The sequence below is a fragment of the Notothenia coriiceps genome, unplaced genomic scaffold (genome assembly GCF_000735185.1).
Source record: "Notothenia coriiceps isolate Sejong01 unplaced genomic scaffold, NC01 NC01_scaffold00017496, whole genome shotgun sequence".
NCBI lineage: Eukaryota > Metazoa > Chordata > Actinopteri > Perciformes > Nototheniidae > Notothenia > Notothenia coriiceps.
The window spans coordinates 10,406-24,349 of NW_011350197.1; the positions used below are offsets into that span (position 1 = coordinate 10,406).

The following is a 13,944-nucleotide window of genomic DNA, read 5'->3' on the forward strand; positions in this document are numbered from 1 at the left end:
GGGTTACGTGTGTCTTGTTTATTGATCAGTTTTAATTGTCAATAATTACTTCGTCCGTGTTGAGTGTTAATACTTCAATGACACATGTCTGTGAGCAAAAAAACGTACATCGACGACAATTAAAAACAGATAACGAAGTTACAAAAGAAAGTGAGATTTACCGTCACCTACGTGGTTGGAAAAATTCCCCCCCGGTTTATAGTCGCCACCCGCCTCGGAGCGGATTCGACTTTCCGCTCTAGCATGGATAACGTCTTAATTCACTTTGTTCTCGCCGGCCGTCCGTTACGAATCGGTTAAACTCCGAAAGATATCCGGATTAACCGTAGACTTAATGGTACTTGCGTCGGGTATTAGGTCGAGTGCTTATATGGCCTCCCATTTTCACGATAACCCCTGCCGGAGGTGCCGAGGAGTTGCCCCAGGCCCTACGAGGGGGCTCTTCTACAAAAAAAACATTAAACTATGCAAACTCTTCCGTAGTTGGACCACGTGAAAACTCTCGTTGTACTTCCTCCAGATAGTCATGGACAGGTAGAGTCGTCGGGTGTTATATTTTGTCTTGATCATTATGTCGCTTAAACAAGAACAAGAAATTACGTCTCATCGAAAATGTTGTAGTGACGCGGTGAAAAGAGGTTTGTCATATAGGAACAAAAGTAAATGACGGTATTATCAGTCTGGATAAAGTATGCTTGACAAAAAGTAAATAGCGAAAATAACAAACATATTTTACTAGGTCCACACGGCGCTTTATTCAAAACTTATTTAGACACACGTTTTAGCAGATTAGTGAGTTCTCAGGAAAATCCGAGTCGCCGGGGGCCTCCGCTGCGACTCGGGCGATCAGACTGTCCTCATCCTGAGGAGCGAGGTCGAAGCAACACCTTTGTCCGAGGAATTACAGGGCAATCACGTGGATCGATAGGTCTACCGATTCTGTTTGGCCAGGGGTACGATTTCGCAGGGAGAGAGAGTAAGCTCGAGAGGAAGAGTAGGAGAGCATAGTGTATGAATTACGCCGATAGGAGTGGTGGTGTGTGTCTCGGCTCAACTTACTCGTGTTCGTGTGCAAAATAAAGGTACCGTTTGAGTGACTAACCAGACACACACCGGAGACAACCGGCAAGTGACTTTGTCGCCCTTTAATCGTCAGGACCGCAACAGAGAACACAGTACTACATCTAAGTGCATTTCTTGCCAATTGACATAAGTAGTAACTGAATCCACAGAGTTTATTATCGCACGTTCAGTTCACTGTGGGGAACCGATTGCCCGACCACGTACTATCCAAATGTAGATGGTCTTTGTCTATTAAAAAGGTTGTCATATAAAATTAACATACAAAAGAAAGAAACAATGAAATAAAAAATTGCAAGACGCTTAGATGGGTCGTTCGGTCGGAGACCGCTTAGCCTGGCGCGAAGCTTAAGCGCTATTTCGTCGACAACCGCGCTTTGCGAGGATTACCTTTTGTTTTAAGGTTTATTGTGTTTACCAAATGTCGACGTGGATAACGTTATCCCGGAATTAAGATGGTAACTCCAGAATCTAGTTCAAAGTAGATATTTTTACATTTTTATCACTGTTTACAAGTAACTTGTGAATAGTTTCGTGTTCCAAGAGAAGAATTCTGCATAACAAAATTCTTGTACGAGAATGTTCGTATACTCTCTGTCACTTAGGTACTTTGAATTATAAAATTATAGAAGGGTTGTCTCGGCTCGACTGTCCTTAGTACTGTGAGATTGTGGTGTTGACGTTCCGCTCATTTTAGACTAATTTTGTTAAGTCTTCGAAAAAATCACGAAGAGGGAAACACGTCACTCCACTTCGACTGAAACGTGTACCACGGTCATTCCTACGAAAGGATTTCTTGCGCCTGTCACAAAGAGAAGGACTTGGACTGTTCTTTCGTGAACTAAACGTTACGAAGTGATTAACAGTATAGGGACAGACATCTGTGAAATGGAGTTTCGTCGGTTCTAGGACTGGTCTGGTAGACCTCTACGGGGGCTTGCTTAGGACATCCCTGACTCGGTGTTTAGACTGAGTACCTGGCACGTAGACCCAACGTCACCCCATTACGGGACTGCAGGGAGTTAAGTAAGTGATCCGGGGTGACATGTCTGTTTTGTGAAAGATTCACCCTCGGACGATACAACGGGTGATGTGTTGAGCCGTTATTCCCGTTGAGTGTGAAAACTGAAGTCCTGTCGAGTTTTCGACGACCGTCAGTTGAACGTATGGATTGGTTACGGTTAGCACCCAATCAAGCGTCTGAGTCACTATCTTGTGCTTTTCGTAGACAACGGGACGTAGTCTGTTCTACGGTACGTACGGTGTTAACGAGTCAGTGACTACGAGTTGTCTAACCTACACAGTCCTTGTCATTCACAAAGGTTCGACATCACAAGGAGAAGCACCCTTCACCATCTCTTCATTTTTAAGACTATATACTGGGTCTCAGATCAAGGAGTCTTTCTAGTTCTCGATGCGTCCACCCTAGATAACAGTTGTCAATTTATTCTATAACCAAAAGTTGTCAGTGAATTTTGTTCAAAGATTTAGCGAATAATAGTGGATTTCTTGTATACGTTCCTAATTTTCTGACAAGCAGTGTCGTCTATATTTTTGTACCAGGTACGAAAATAGTAGTCTTCTGACCTGATGACGTTACACACAGAAGTGTCCAGAGTAATTATTTTCTAGATAAGACTTTCGATGTCGCTAAGTCTGTGGCGACGAGCTATAAAGTGACTGTGATTCTTCACCTAGTGTATTGAGTCATATAACTTCAGAAATGATAGACAACGAGACACACAGTATAACTTAATTCTAAAGTACTATAACGACAATGACAAATATATCCTGACTTACCAAATCCTGATATAACGTAACAGATGGAGGACATATAATACTTGACGATAGAGCTATTAGTCCTGAAGTTCTCTTACAAGTCCAAGTACTGTGGTCCTCAATTTTGATTTGTACTTCCCTTTGTGCAAAAGTTCATAATACGTGAGGGTTTTAGACCGCAGCAATTCTGTTTGAAGCGTCTTTCGGACATTACACTCGACGTTGATAATGAATTCAACCTTTATGTCCGACTTCTGCAGAAGACACATCAGCACAAATATTTGTACATTACGATAAGTAAGAATCTGTGTTTCATTTAAATGTTACATAAACACAGTAAATTACAAATAAAATAGTCGTAAGACAATTACGACTGGACTCTTTCGGTAAATAATACATTGTCAGTAGTGCGACATTTCGTCACAACTTAACTGGACAACACTTTCACGATATAACTCTTATTGAACGCGAACGGATTATTTCAAATTACACTTGTAGTATTGTTAACACAACAATACTACGTTAATATACACTATTTAATTGAGGAACTCCAATATCTGCATGAGAACCTGATATGATGAGCATGTCGTTGATATTAGCGTGCAGCCGGAGTAGAGCCGATCGGACTACGTTGCGTGTCAATTCGAGCTGGAGTATGGTCATCTCTGCGGAGCGTGAGCTATACTGTAGGACCGTGACCATCACCAACGGAGGAACATACATTTCTGAGAAGAACGAGTAGGAAAACATTTCCCTTCCGCTAAGGGTCTGACCATTACCACTGTGTCGGTAGACTGAAGATCAATTTAAGTCACACCGATTTTACTTTACAAAACATTGTTAATTTTATACGTTGGTGGCGTTTCAGTTTAAGTCGAAATAAACAGTTAGTATAAGATCGTACACAATATGTCACGGTCTTATAGCTATTTTTATCAAAAGGTGTCACACTGTACATACTAGGTTTTGTTTTTGGTTTTTCCCGGATCTATGTTGCACTCGTTATACTGTTCTTGATTTCCTGGAGTCTATTGTATTAAATTATACAATTATTTAACTTTCAAAAACGTTTAACGTCAAAGTCACGTTTCAGTCCCTTTGCTAGAAATACAACCGACTGCAAATCAGCACCGATAAGTGACGACCGTGACGGAACCTTAAGCAAATGGTCCGTATTAATGCAATCGTAAAGCTTCAAACCGCTAATGTCAAAATACAAATTTTTATCAATCATGTAAAAGTAACCATAAAATTGACCGACAAGTTTTAATAAAAGGCATAGACTGGTTACACCAGTTGGGTGTTGATTATACTGTAAAGGGTATATCTTATATATGTCAAACCAAACCATGAGCCTGTTCATAATACTATGGCTCTCGATCTCTCCCTATATATGTCGATTTCTTCATTGTCGCAAGCGGACACAATTCAGTCGCTCTAGTTATATACAAAACTTCAAAATATACATACGTATTATTACTATATAATTTAATGTATAAACGCGTAACTTATTAAAATAACATTTAGAAGTTCAGTAAATTACCAAATAGACTCCACTATTGATAAAGTAATTAAACTACACATTGAAAATTAAGCCATTACACAATTAAAATGACCATTCAAAAGGTTACCGACACATATGCACCACAGAGGTTTGGCCGGGTTGTTGGAAAAATGCCTTTTTAGTGGTACTTGGTCGAGAGGTTCCAAGATTGGTCGGGTCTCTAGTTCATAGGGGTGAAACCACACCCCGTCGGTTAGGGTCCCCCAAGAATGAGGCGGGGGTTTAATTTTATGGTTATTTCCTGTCATTTAACTGTCTGTCCGGGAGTCGATTTAAGGTTTACATTAAAAAAATTGATCACCGGGGTCACAAACTAAATTGGAAAATTTTTTAGCGCTAAGCTTAGAATTTCGGGAAGGGGAAGCTCAAGGTCAGATTCGAGTGTGTTGTGACCAAAGAGGGTACTTGGTAAGAAGGTGTACGGGACCAGGCGGTTTTCTCAAAAATTGGGGGCCCGTTCTGTGTCCGGGAACAAAAGGGTGTGTGTGTGTGGTGTTGGTGTTGTGTGGTGTGTGTTCGTGGTTTGTGTGTGTGGTGTGTGTTTGTTGTGGTTGTGTGTTGTTGGTGTGTTGGTTTGTTGGTGGTGTTGGGTGTGAAAACCCATTCGAATAAATAGTGGGAAATAGGTGTTTAACATTTTAACCATCGGGAAACGAAAAAATTTTCAATAATCATTAAGGGTTCTAAATTTAAATAATTAACTTTCCCATGTCGATTGTATCTTATTAATTGTATTGGAACTATTAAACCAAGGGTGTTCGTAATCTAGAACAAGAGATTAGGGAAGATGATCTTATTCCAAATGGCACAACGGTGTACAAAGCCTACAAATAAAATTTTGTGAGGACGTTAACAGGATTAACAAAATCTAAAAAAATAATTGTCTCCGGGACCTTTTACACAAAACATTAGGACTTAGGGCACGGGTTTCCCCAGGGGTTTAAAACTGGGGACTGAAATTAAGAGAATTAACAATGTACAAATTTCACTTGGAGGTTGGATTCATTTATGAAATCTAATGTGGGGTTGTAAAAGGTTTACTACCTACCCTATCAACCCCAAAGTGCAAAAAAGGGTGGATTAAAAAAACAAAAATTATAACCCGGGGGCTCATGTTCTCTCCCTGGTAACCTACTGGGACCAACAAGGGAAAACTAATCGATTGCACCCCCAAAAAGGGGGGTAAAACACCCCAAGATACCGGGAACCTTGCGAAAGGTGACTTTCCCAGAATCGGTGTCATAGGAATGGGAGACCGGGGAGTGTCAGCCCGAGAATCCACGTTTTCAGAGGTTTCTACGGGATTACCCCACGAAAAGGGTCTTCCTTCCTCAGTTTGAGGATTTGCTTTGTAAGTTGTCGGGCAACTTAGACCCATAGGAAATGCACCCTAGGGGAGAAAGGGGGGGTGGCCTCCGTCTTGACTGTCGGAAACCTGGAGGAACGGAAAACCCGTGAACCTTCGGGAGGGTACCCAGGGTGGTCGGTTTGGTTGGGGGGAACCCCCAGGTCAGGCTACTCTTAGGCGATTTGCGCCGAAGTTGAATCCCGGGGGGTAAACCCAAAAAAGTGTTCTTATGAACTGGGAGGCAATTAGCTTCGTCTCAACCCAAAAGAAAAACATCCGGGAGTAAGTATGGGACGAATACGTTTCTCCCTAACGGGGAACAATTCACCCGTTCCGGTGACCAAAATTTCGGGATTTGAAACAAATTTTATCCGCATACAAGTCGCCCGGGGAGACATACAGATTTTAGACGGGTTACCATAAAGGTACCCAAATATATACCGTTACAAAAGAAGGTGACCATTTTTGATCTCCGTGACCCGGGGTCTTAGGTCCGGATGGGTTTAATGTTGGGTAAGTCAGAAAACTCGAGTTTTGGTTCAATAATCGCAAAATAACAAAGGGTTACCTATTGGTCAACTCCCCTTTTACGTTTTGGACAAAAAAAAAAGTTTACAATTCGCCAAAAAACCTAGAAACCGCAAAAACTTTTTGTAAGAGGAAGTATTCCTGTGTGGAAGTCTTGTTGTTGCTTCGGGCTATGAGGTGAAGTACGATACGGGGGGTAGGGGTCATCATTTTGAGTCTACAATCCCTAACTTTCGGAGAAAAAACAGGGGGCTTTAGTCAAAAAACCAAAGGAAAAGGTTTTGGTCCCATATGTAAAGGAAGGGGGACCGGTTTATTATTATACCAAAAGAGAAGTTGGTTATAAAAAAACATTCGAGTGGGTCTGTCCACCCCCTATGGGAGTCCTCAGAAGGGGAGCTCTAATAATCTAAATTATTGAGTATGGTATCCAATATTGATCTAAGGGATTCCAATCACAAAAGTTATACCAAGGTTGTATTAATTCTTTTCCCTCCCCCTCTCAGGGTTTAATTTTTGTACAACCTTTCAATTACACCTAAAGTATAAACCTTTGGGTAATAAAAAGAGTTTTGGATTTACAGATATACCTTTCCTTCTTTGCATTAAAGAGGGGGGCGGACTTTTTGGAATTAAGAAATGAGTGGCCATATTTACCACGCTTATTATATCTGTAATTCTTATTTAAAACCCCCCCTGCTTCCCCAAAAATTGATAGGGGTGGTCCCTTGACTCTCGGGGGGGAGGCGGAAAATTGGAATTTATTTGTAAGAGGGAAGACGGGGGGGGGGGGAAACCCCTGACTTTACTTCATATACTTTGTTAAGGACCGGGTACAATTTACTGGATTGGTTTTTGGGGAAAATGTAAATAACGTTTAACGTTTACAACGTTACAACCAGTTCCCCTTTTTCCCGAGGGGGTTTATTTAAGGGACCTCCCCCCGGGATAGGGGATAAAAACATTAATTTACTATTTTAAGCCACGGGATAGGTAATGGAAAAACTCAACACGACGGTGAGTGCCTTTGTAAGGATGTTTTGCACGCAATTGGGGGTTTATTGATCCGTCCGAGACTTCCGGGTTCCCAGCTCTCTCCTTCTCCCAAGGGTGGTTGAAGAAAGGCCACCGGGGTTTCCTCGGGGTCGGTGCCCCGTCCTGTCGGGTTCCGTAGCAGCAAGCTAGCTACCTCTTCCTTACGAAGAATTAGAAGGTGTGAACACAGGCTCCTCTAACCTACGAAGGGGAAGTAGGAGACGGGGGAGCCCAACCCCCGGAAGTTTCGTTCTGTGTGGAACCGGGGGTCCCTGCCCAACCCTCTCCCGGGGGGGAAGTCTCCGAAGGATAGTTATTGTCAAGGGTACAAGTAAAAGGACCTCCAAAAACTACAGGAGGATTGGAGGGGGAGGAGTGGCCCGGTGGGGACCCCTTTTTTTTTTACCGGGGGGTGAAACCTTATGCGTAACGGGCTTGACGGAAGGAGGTCGTCTTATCGGTCTTCTTAGGGTTTCCGGGTTCTTCGGAAGGCAAAGGGTGACCCGCCTATTTTGAGTCACGGGGAGGGACTTTAAAGGCATACAGCAGCCAACCCCAATTAGCGGCCCGCGGGCCAGATCCGGCCCGCGAGAGGCAAATGCATGGCCCGCGCTGATCTACTGGCATTCACTTGTTATAACATAAAAACCTAAAATAAAATGTCCGCGGTTTCGCTTTATTTTGACCTCCGTCGACACTCGTAAACCTGACTCATGACCTTATCGCGTGCATATGCAAGACGTGCTTCGCGCGCTTGACTTACTCGTCACCACCTGGAATAGCGGCAAACACATTCTAAACAATAGCTCGCCAGCTAGCCGCCTGTCATCCCAGCCCAGCGATTGACCAACATGACACTAACGGGCCGTGGATAACTCAAACCCAGGATGGAATTCGCTAAGAAGAGGAAGGTAGACCAGGAGAACCGTCAGTTCAAAACTGACTGGACTGAGAAGTATTGTTTTTTTTACCGGACCACGTCAATGCTAAACCGACTTGTTTGATTTGCATGCAGAATGTAGCTGTAATCAAATCAGACAACCTGAAGCGGCACTTCACCTCTATTCATGCTGCCAGTTTTAATGCTAACTATCCAGAGAAATCCGACCAGCTTACACAAAAGATAGCAGGTTTGCTTGCATCATACAAGCACTCTTGTTTCCACAATGTCGAAAACAACATCGGCACAAGAGAGCGCATCAGCTGCCTCATTGCACGTCTCTTGGACGCTTGCTAGAGCCAAGAAGCTGTTTGCTGATGCTGAGTTAATTCAACGGTGTGCGATAGACATGGCTCATGAAGTTTTAAATCATGATGAAAAACAACAAAAAAAGGTTGTGGAGCTATTAAAGCAGGTGCCGCTGTCGGCTAACACGGCAACCAGAAGAGTAGAGGTTTTACCGGAGGAGTGTTTTTCCAGTCTACTCACGGATTTGAAGAAAACAGAGGCTATATCCTTAGCCATAGACTCGTCCTGTGACCGAACCGACATGGAACAGCTGTCTATGTTCGTACGATTTTTTGATGGGAAGATATTCCGGGAAGAGCTGCTGTGTTTGCTTACTCTGCCCGGGCACACGACCGGGGAAATAATCTTCCACGAGCTGACACAGTTCTTCGAAAATAATGGTTTGAATGTGAGTCAAATCGTCTCTGTTGTAACTGACGGGGCTCCGTCGATGGTTGGAAAGCACAAAGGCTTGGTAAGCAGGCTTTCCGCCGTTAACCCGGCGCTTCTGACATTTCACTGCATCATTCACAAATCAGTGTTGTGTGGAAAAATGAAAGAAACGATGGATACTGTGAAGAGACTGGTTAACTTTGTGCGTGAGAGCTCTAGTCTGCAGCATCGCCTTTTTAGATCGTTGCTAGAGGAAATGTCATCTGAACACAAGGATCTCTTACTACACAACGATGTTCGCTGGCTGAGCAAGGGCCGTGTGTTGGAGAGGGTGTGCGACCTGCGTGATGAACTGGTGTCGTTCTTATCAAGCCTGCAGAGCCAAAAAGCCCATGAGTTTTTGAGCTTTTTAACTGACACCAAGGTGATAGCAGATGTTCATTTTGTGTGTGACATCATGTCTCATCTAAATCACCTTAACCTGCAGCTGCAAGGCAAGAACCACACTGTTGCTGAGATGTACGAGGCGGTTGAAGATTTTCGTTCAAAGCTGCACCTTTTGGAGAGAGATATTCATGGGAGGAAGCTGCACTTTCCACGTCTGCGTGAGCACTGCGAGAAGAATGAAATGCCGGAAGATCCAGTAATGAAGGATTTTGTGTCAAAACTGGCAGAAAACTTCAAGGAGCGATTTGAAAGCTCCCCTAAAATCTCACGTGACATCGTCCTCTTCCTCAGACAGCCGTTCTCTGTGTCAGCAGACGGGCAGTGGACTGGAGAGGCCAAAAGGCTGGTGCCTTCCATAGAAGAGGGAGCTCTTCAGATGGAGGTCTTAGAGATGGGAAGCTCTGAGTTGCTGAAAGCTCAACACAAGGATGCACCACGCACCAGTGTGTGACTTTTGGATCAACGTGGTTCCCCAAGCTCGTTTCAAAAACACCAGAGCTATTGCTATGTTCCTACTCACAATTTTCCCCTCAACATACATCTGCGAATCAGGATTTTCTTCAATGAATGCTATCAAAAGCCAGGACAGGAACAGACTCTCCAGTGCACATCTTGGACAGTGCCTCAGGATTGCCACAACAGAATACAAGCCCAACATCAGACAGGTTGCCTCATCCCGCCGCTCTCACTTCTCTCACTGATTGGTGAGTGAACAACATCAATTTATTTTTGCAATTTGTCAATTCTATTGTGGTATAATAATTATTAAGACAAAAATAACCATTTTATAGTTATATTTTATATGTACATTCATTTCCTAAATAAAATGCTACGCAGCGTAATTAAAAACAAATTATTAATATGATAGAGAAAAAACCTTGGATAATGCAGGGCTTTTAACAACAGCCCACAAACTGGTTAAATTGAATACAACATTAAAATAATATATTAAAAATAAAGTTAAAAAAAAACAATACTATTTGTTATTTACAGCCTGATATTATTTGGTACACATATTTAAAAATGTTAAAACTAATAATGTGGTGTATTTTGGTACGACATTATAAAAGTAACTAACTGAAACTCTCTCTCTGTCTTCCTGTCTTTCCCAGTGTGTGTGTGTGTTACAGTGTTTGCTGAATTGGATGTGGACCTGTCTGACTATTTGATCAGAGTTCACTCTGTTGTTTTATTGTTATGCCCCATCAGACCACAGCAAAATCATTTGTATTTGTTAAAGCATTTATTTATTATTATTGTTAATAAATGTTTGATTTCGGTCTAATTTTGTTTCAAGGATGCATTTTTCTTTTACTCTCAACACAGGGTTTGTTTAATTACTACTGCCACTACTACAACAATTATAATAGAGGTAACATCTGCACATAGTGTAAAACAACTTTTAGTGACCTATAACATTTTGGCCCTTAGCTTGTCATGCTTGAAAAAAATTGGCCCTTTGGTAAATATAATTGGGGAACCCTGCCCTATTGGGACAGTAGGGAACTATGAGCTCTTTATGATAGGATAGAGCCTGACATGAAGGGCTTTGTAGGCAAGAATAAGAGTTCAACATTTTACTGGGAGCAAGTGCAGAGCCGTTAAATGTGGGAGTGTATGTGATCTTTTTTTCTCATTCTTGTCACTACATGTGTGGATCCAGTTAAGACACAGCTTGTCTTCCTATGTGTCTTCCCCGGCAGGATGTAGAGATCCAGACCAATGCGGCTCAGTACCTCCCTCAGATTAGCGAGCTGCTGAACAGAGTTCCCCGGCAGATGCTGCTGCTGCTGAAGACCAACGATCTGCTCAGAGGCATCGAGACCACCTTACAGACCAGAGCCTCGTCCTCGTCCTTCATCAACATGTCCCGCTGCTGCATACGTGCTATGGCCAGGTCAGCAGAGTTGTTCTCTCCTCTCCAGTGACGTGGAACAGGAATAAAACCTGGAAATTAGTCAGCTTTTACCACTTCCCCTGGCTCAAAGTAAAAAAAAATGTGTTGTTGATTGTTATCCTGAAATAAGGTCTGTGGTTAACCCAAGCTGAAGATATTTTCAAGTTTTGTTCTAGGACATAAAATATGTCAGTAAATACCCCACTGGTGACTGTCTGAGGCTTCTATGACTCATAAGAACAGCTAACAATTGATTAAGTGCGAATATTAAAGGTCAAGACGCTGATCATTAGCCGCTTTTAGCTTTGCTGTGGTGACGTGAAGTCATGTGACTGTGCTGTAGTTCCTTTATAGCCTAACGTTAGCAATTTACTTTAAAAAATCGTAAAAGTGGTGTTAATATGTGGAGATTATCCTGCTAAACTAAACAGTTCCTGACTCTTGATCCTGCTGACAGGCACAGGAGGAGTAAGGCCCGGTCCAGGAGCAGGCGGGTGCAGGTCACGCTGGCGGAGTGTGTGCAGCTGTGCGGGCTCAGTGTGTACGAGCTGCTGCTCTGGGTGAAGGGCTGCCGGCTGGGAACCTGGCTCACTGCTCTGCTCACATTTCTGCATTGAGACACATGAAACAGTGGCTTTAGCTCTTATTGCATGTTAACAAATGTTGAACATGTGCTCATACACACACAGGTTACTATTATGGTATTGACTCATTTAGAAACTGTATAGATATACAGTATACATGGACATAAAATGCTGGTGTCTCTGGAAACTGATCTGTCCAGTCAGCTGTATTGAGATACTTTAAAAATATATATATTTCATTTTCTCAAGATACATTATTTGTTTTAGTCTTATGAAAATCAATATGATTATTTTTAATTATATTTTTTTATAAACTTGAAATTGACTTAAACCATTACATTAGACAGGGAATACTGTACATAACCTGTGTTCACAGAGTATCTGCAAACTGTCATACAGCTGCAGGACTATAGTCTGGTGGGAACATTTTCGGTCAAAAAATGGTTACAGTAATGTCTGTTAGTGTCAAAGCTCCTATTTACATTGTTCATGAATTTTCGGTTATATTTATCGTATTATTTAATGTTGTTGGCCTTGTCCTACCACTTACCGTGAGTACCGAGAAAACACAATTACTTGGTTGGATGTTTTAATGATATGTTAATGAGTTATTATTAAAGTATACTATTTCATTTGTTGCTTTCCTGTTTGTTTGAGGATCATTATTATCATTTGCATTACACTGTTGCACAACAAAATGCATGGGACCATGTGAGGAGGGAGGAAGTGAGATAATATGTTTTTAAGAGCAATGGGACGTCCTTTCCTCCCAGCCTGTCCTACAAAAAACGACCATAGAGGTCGAATGTTCAGCAGGTTAATACGACCCAGTCATGTTTTAGTGTAGCACCTCTAGTGGTCGTGTAAGAAACAACATGCTCCCGTTGATTGCAAACGCTCCGGAGGTTCTTTTATTCACAAATAACCCTCTCTGGAAAATCCTAAATTATGGAATAGTTTGGCCATTAAAATGCTTTTTTATTAGATTTCTAGCGAGAAGTATGTATTGTACTCTAGAATCCACGTCCAGTGGATGTGTAGGATCTATAGTTTGATAGATATTACGAAGATGATTTGAGGTCTCGCCAGGAGAACGTGTATATGCGGCAGCTTTCATGTAAAGTTAGCGTCAACCCTCACGGGGTGAAAACAGTATTTCCGGTCACGAAGTTTTCATTATAAAACCGGATATATTCCCCTCACTGTCAAATGATTACACAGTGATATCTGCATTTCTCATCCACAAAAAAACATCAGTTTATCCTTGTTAATTACACAATATTGATTGGTTTAAATTGTGTACAATGCTTTTGTGTTTTTAACCTTTGATTCGGAGTTTAGACACTACAGAGTTTCCAAAGACACTACACTACCCAGAATCCTCAGCTATCCTTTGGGACTACAACATCCGCTTTCCTTTATAAACCCCATGATTAGTCCTCAAGCTCTGTGATTGGATGTTGGAGTGGCAGTGCGACAAGGTTACGCCGAGCGTCAAACAGCTCTTTGAAATGGAATGGAACCACAACAGACAATCCAAAACTGGACTCGGACGGGACCAGCCCAGCCCTCCCCTCCCCCAGAACTACACATGCTGGCTATTGTGTGTTTCTCAAAATGTTCTATGGCACGTCTCTACTGGGAATTGTAGTTTTAAAAGACGTTTTCGTTTTTCCCACAATTAGAAGTTGCCAGTATTAAACTGTTTACACCCCTGGAGGTTTAGGGGATACGAAACACATTGGTGTTATCAAATTAAAAACATATAATTAATAAATGGGTGAAAATTGCTTGTGTCCATAATGGGCAGCATTAATACCCACATGACAGCTATGGTCAGAATAGCTTTATTTAACAGCTGGTCTTATGTCTGTGACCTCTCCTGTTGTTCATTGATAAGCCTGAAACATGCACTTGTATTAGGGATGTTAAGATTTACCGATTCGCATTGGTGCACCGGCATAAACGTTCAAGATGCGAGTGCACCGGTTGAAAGAGTGCACATCGGCTATAGTTTGGGTTGAACTCGCGATGCATCGATTGTAGCGTCTTTGCATATAA

The 13,944-nt window shown here is 42.2% G+C and overlaps 2 protein-coding genes across 2 annotated transcripts; both read left to right on the forward strand.

Moving 5' to 3' along the window:
* Positions 1-8,500: 8,500 nt before the first annotated feature.
* Positions 8,501-9,853, forward strand: LOC104950407 (protein FAM200A-like). The gene has a single exon (XM_010776925.1). It carries the CDS (start codon positions 8,501-8,503, stop codon positions 9,851-9,853), a length of 1,353 nt encoding a protein of 450 aa, XP_010775227.1.
* Positions 9,854-10,999: 1,146 nt separating this feature from the next.
* Positions 11,000-12,485, forward strand: LOC104950406 (uncharacterized aarF domain-containing protein kinase 1-like). Its single transcript, XM_010776924.1, has 2 exons — positions 11,000-11,299; positions 11,757-12,485. Exons 1-2 carry the CDS (start codon positions 11,088-11,090, stop codon positions 11,914-11,916), a joined length of 372 nt encoding a protein of 123 aa, XP_010775226.1. The 5' UTR covers positions 11,000-11,087; the 3' UTR covers positions 11,917-12,485.
* The last annotated feature ends 1,459 nt before the right edge of the window (positions 12,486-13,944 follow it).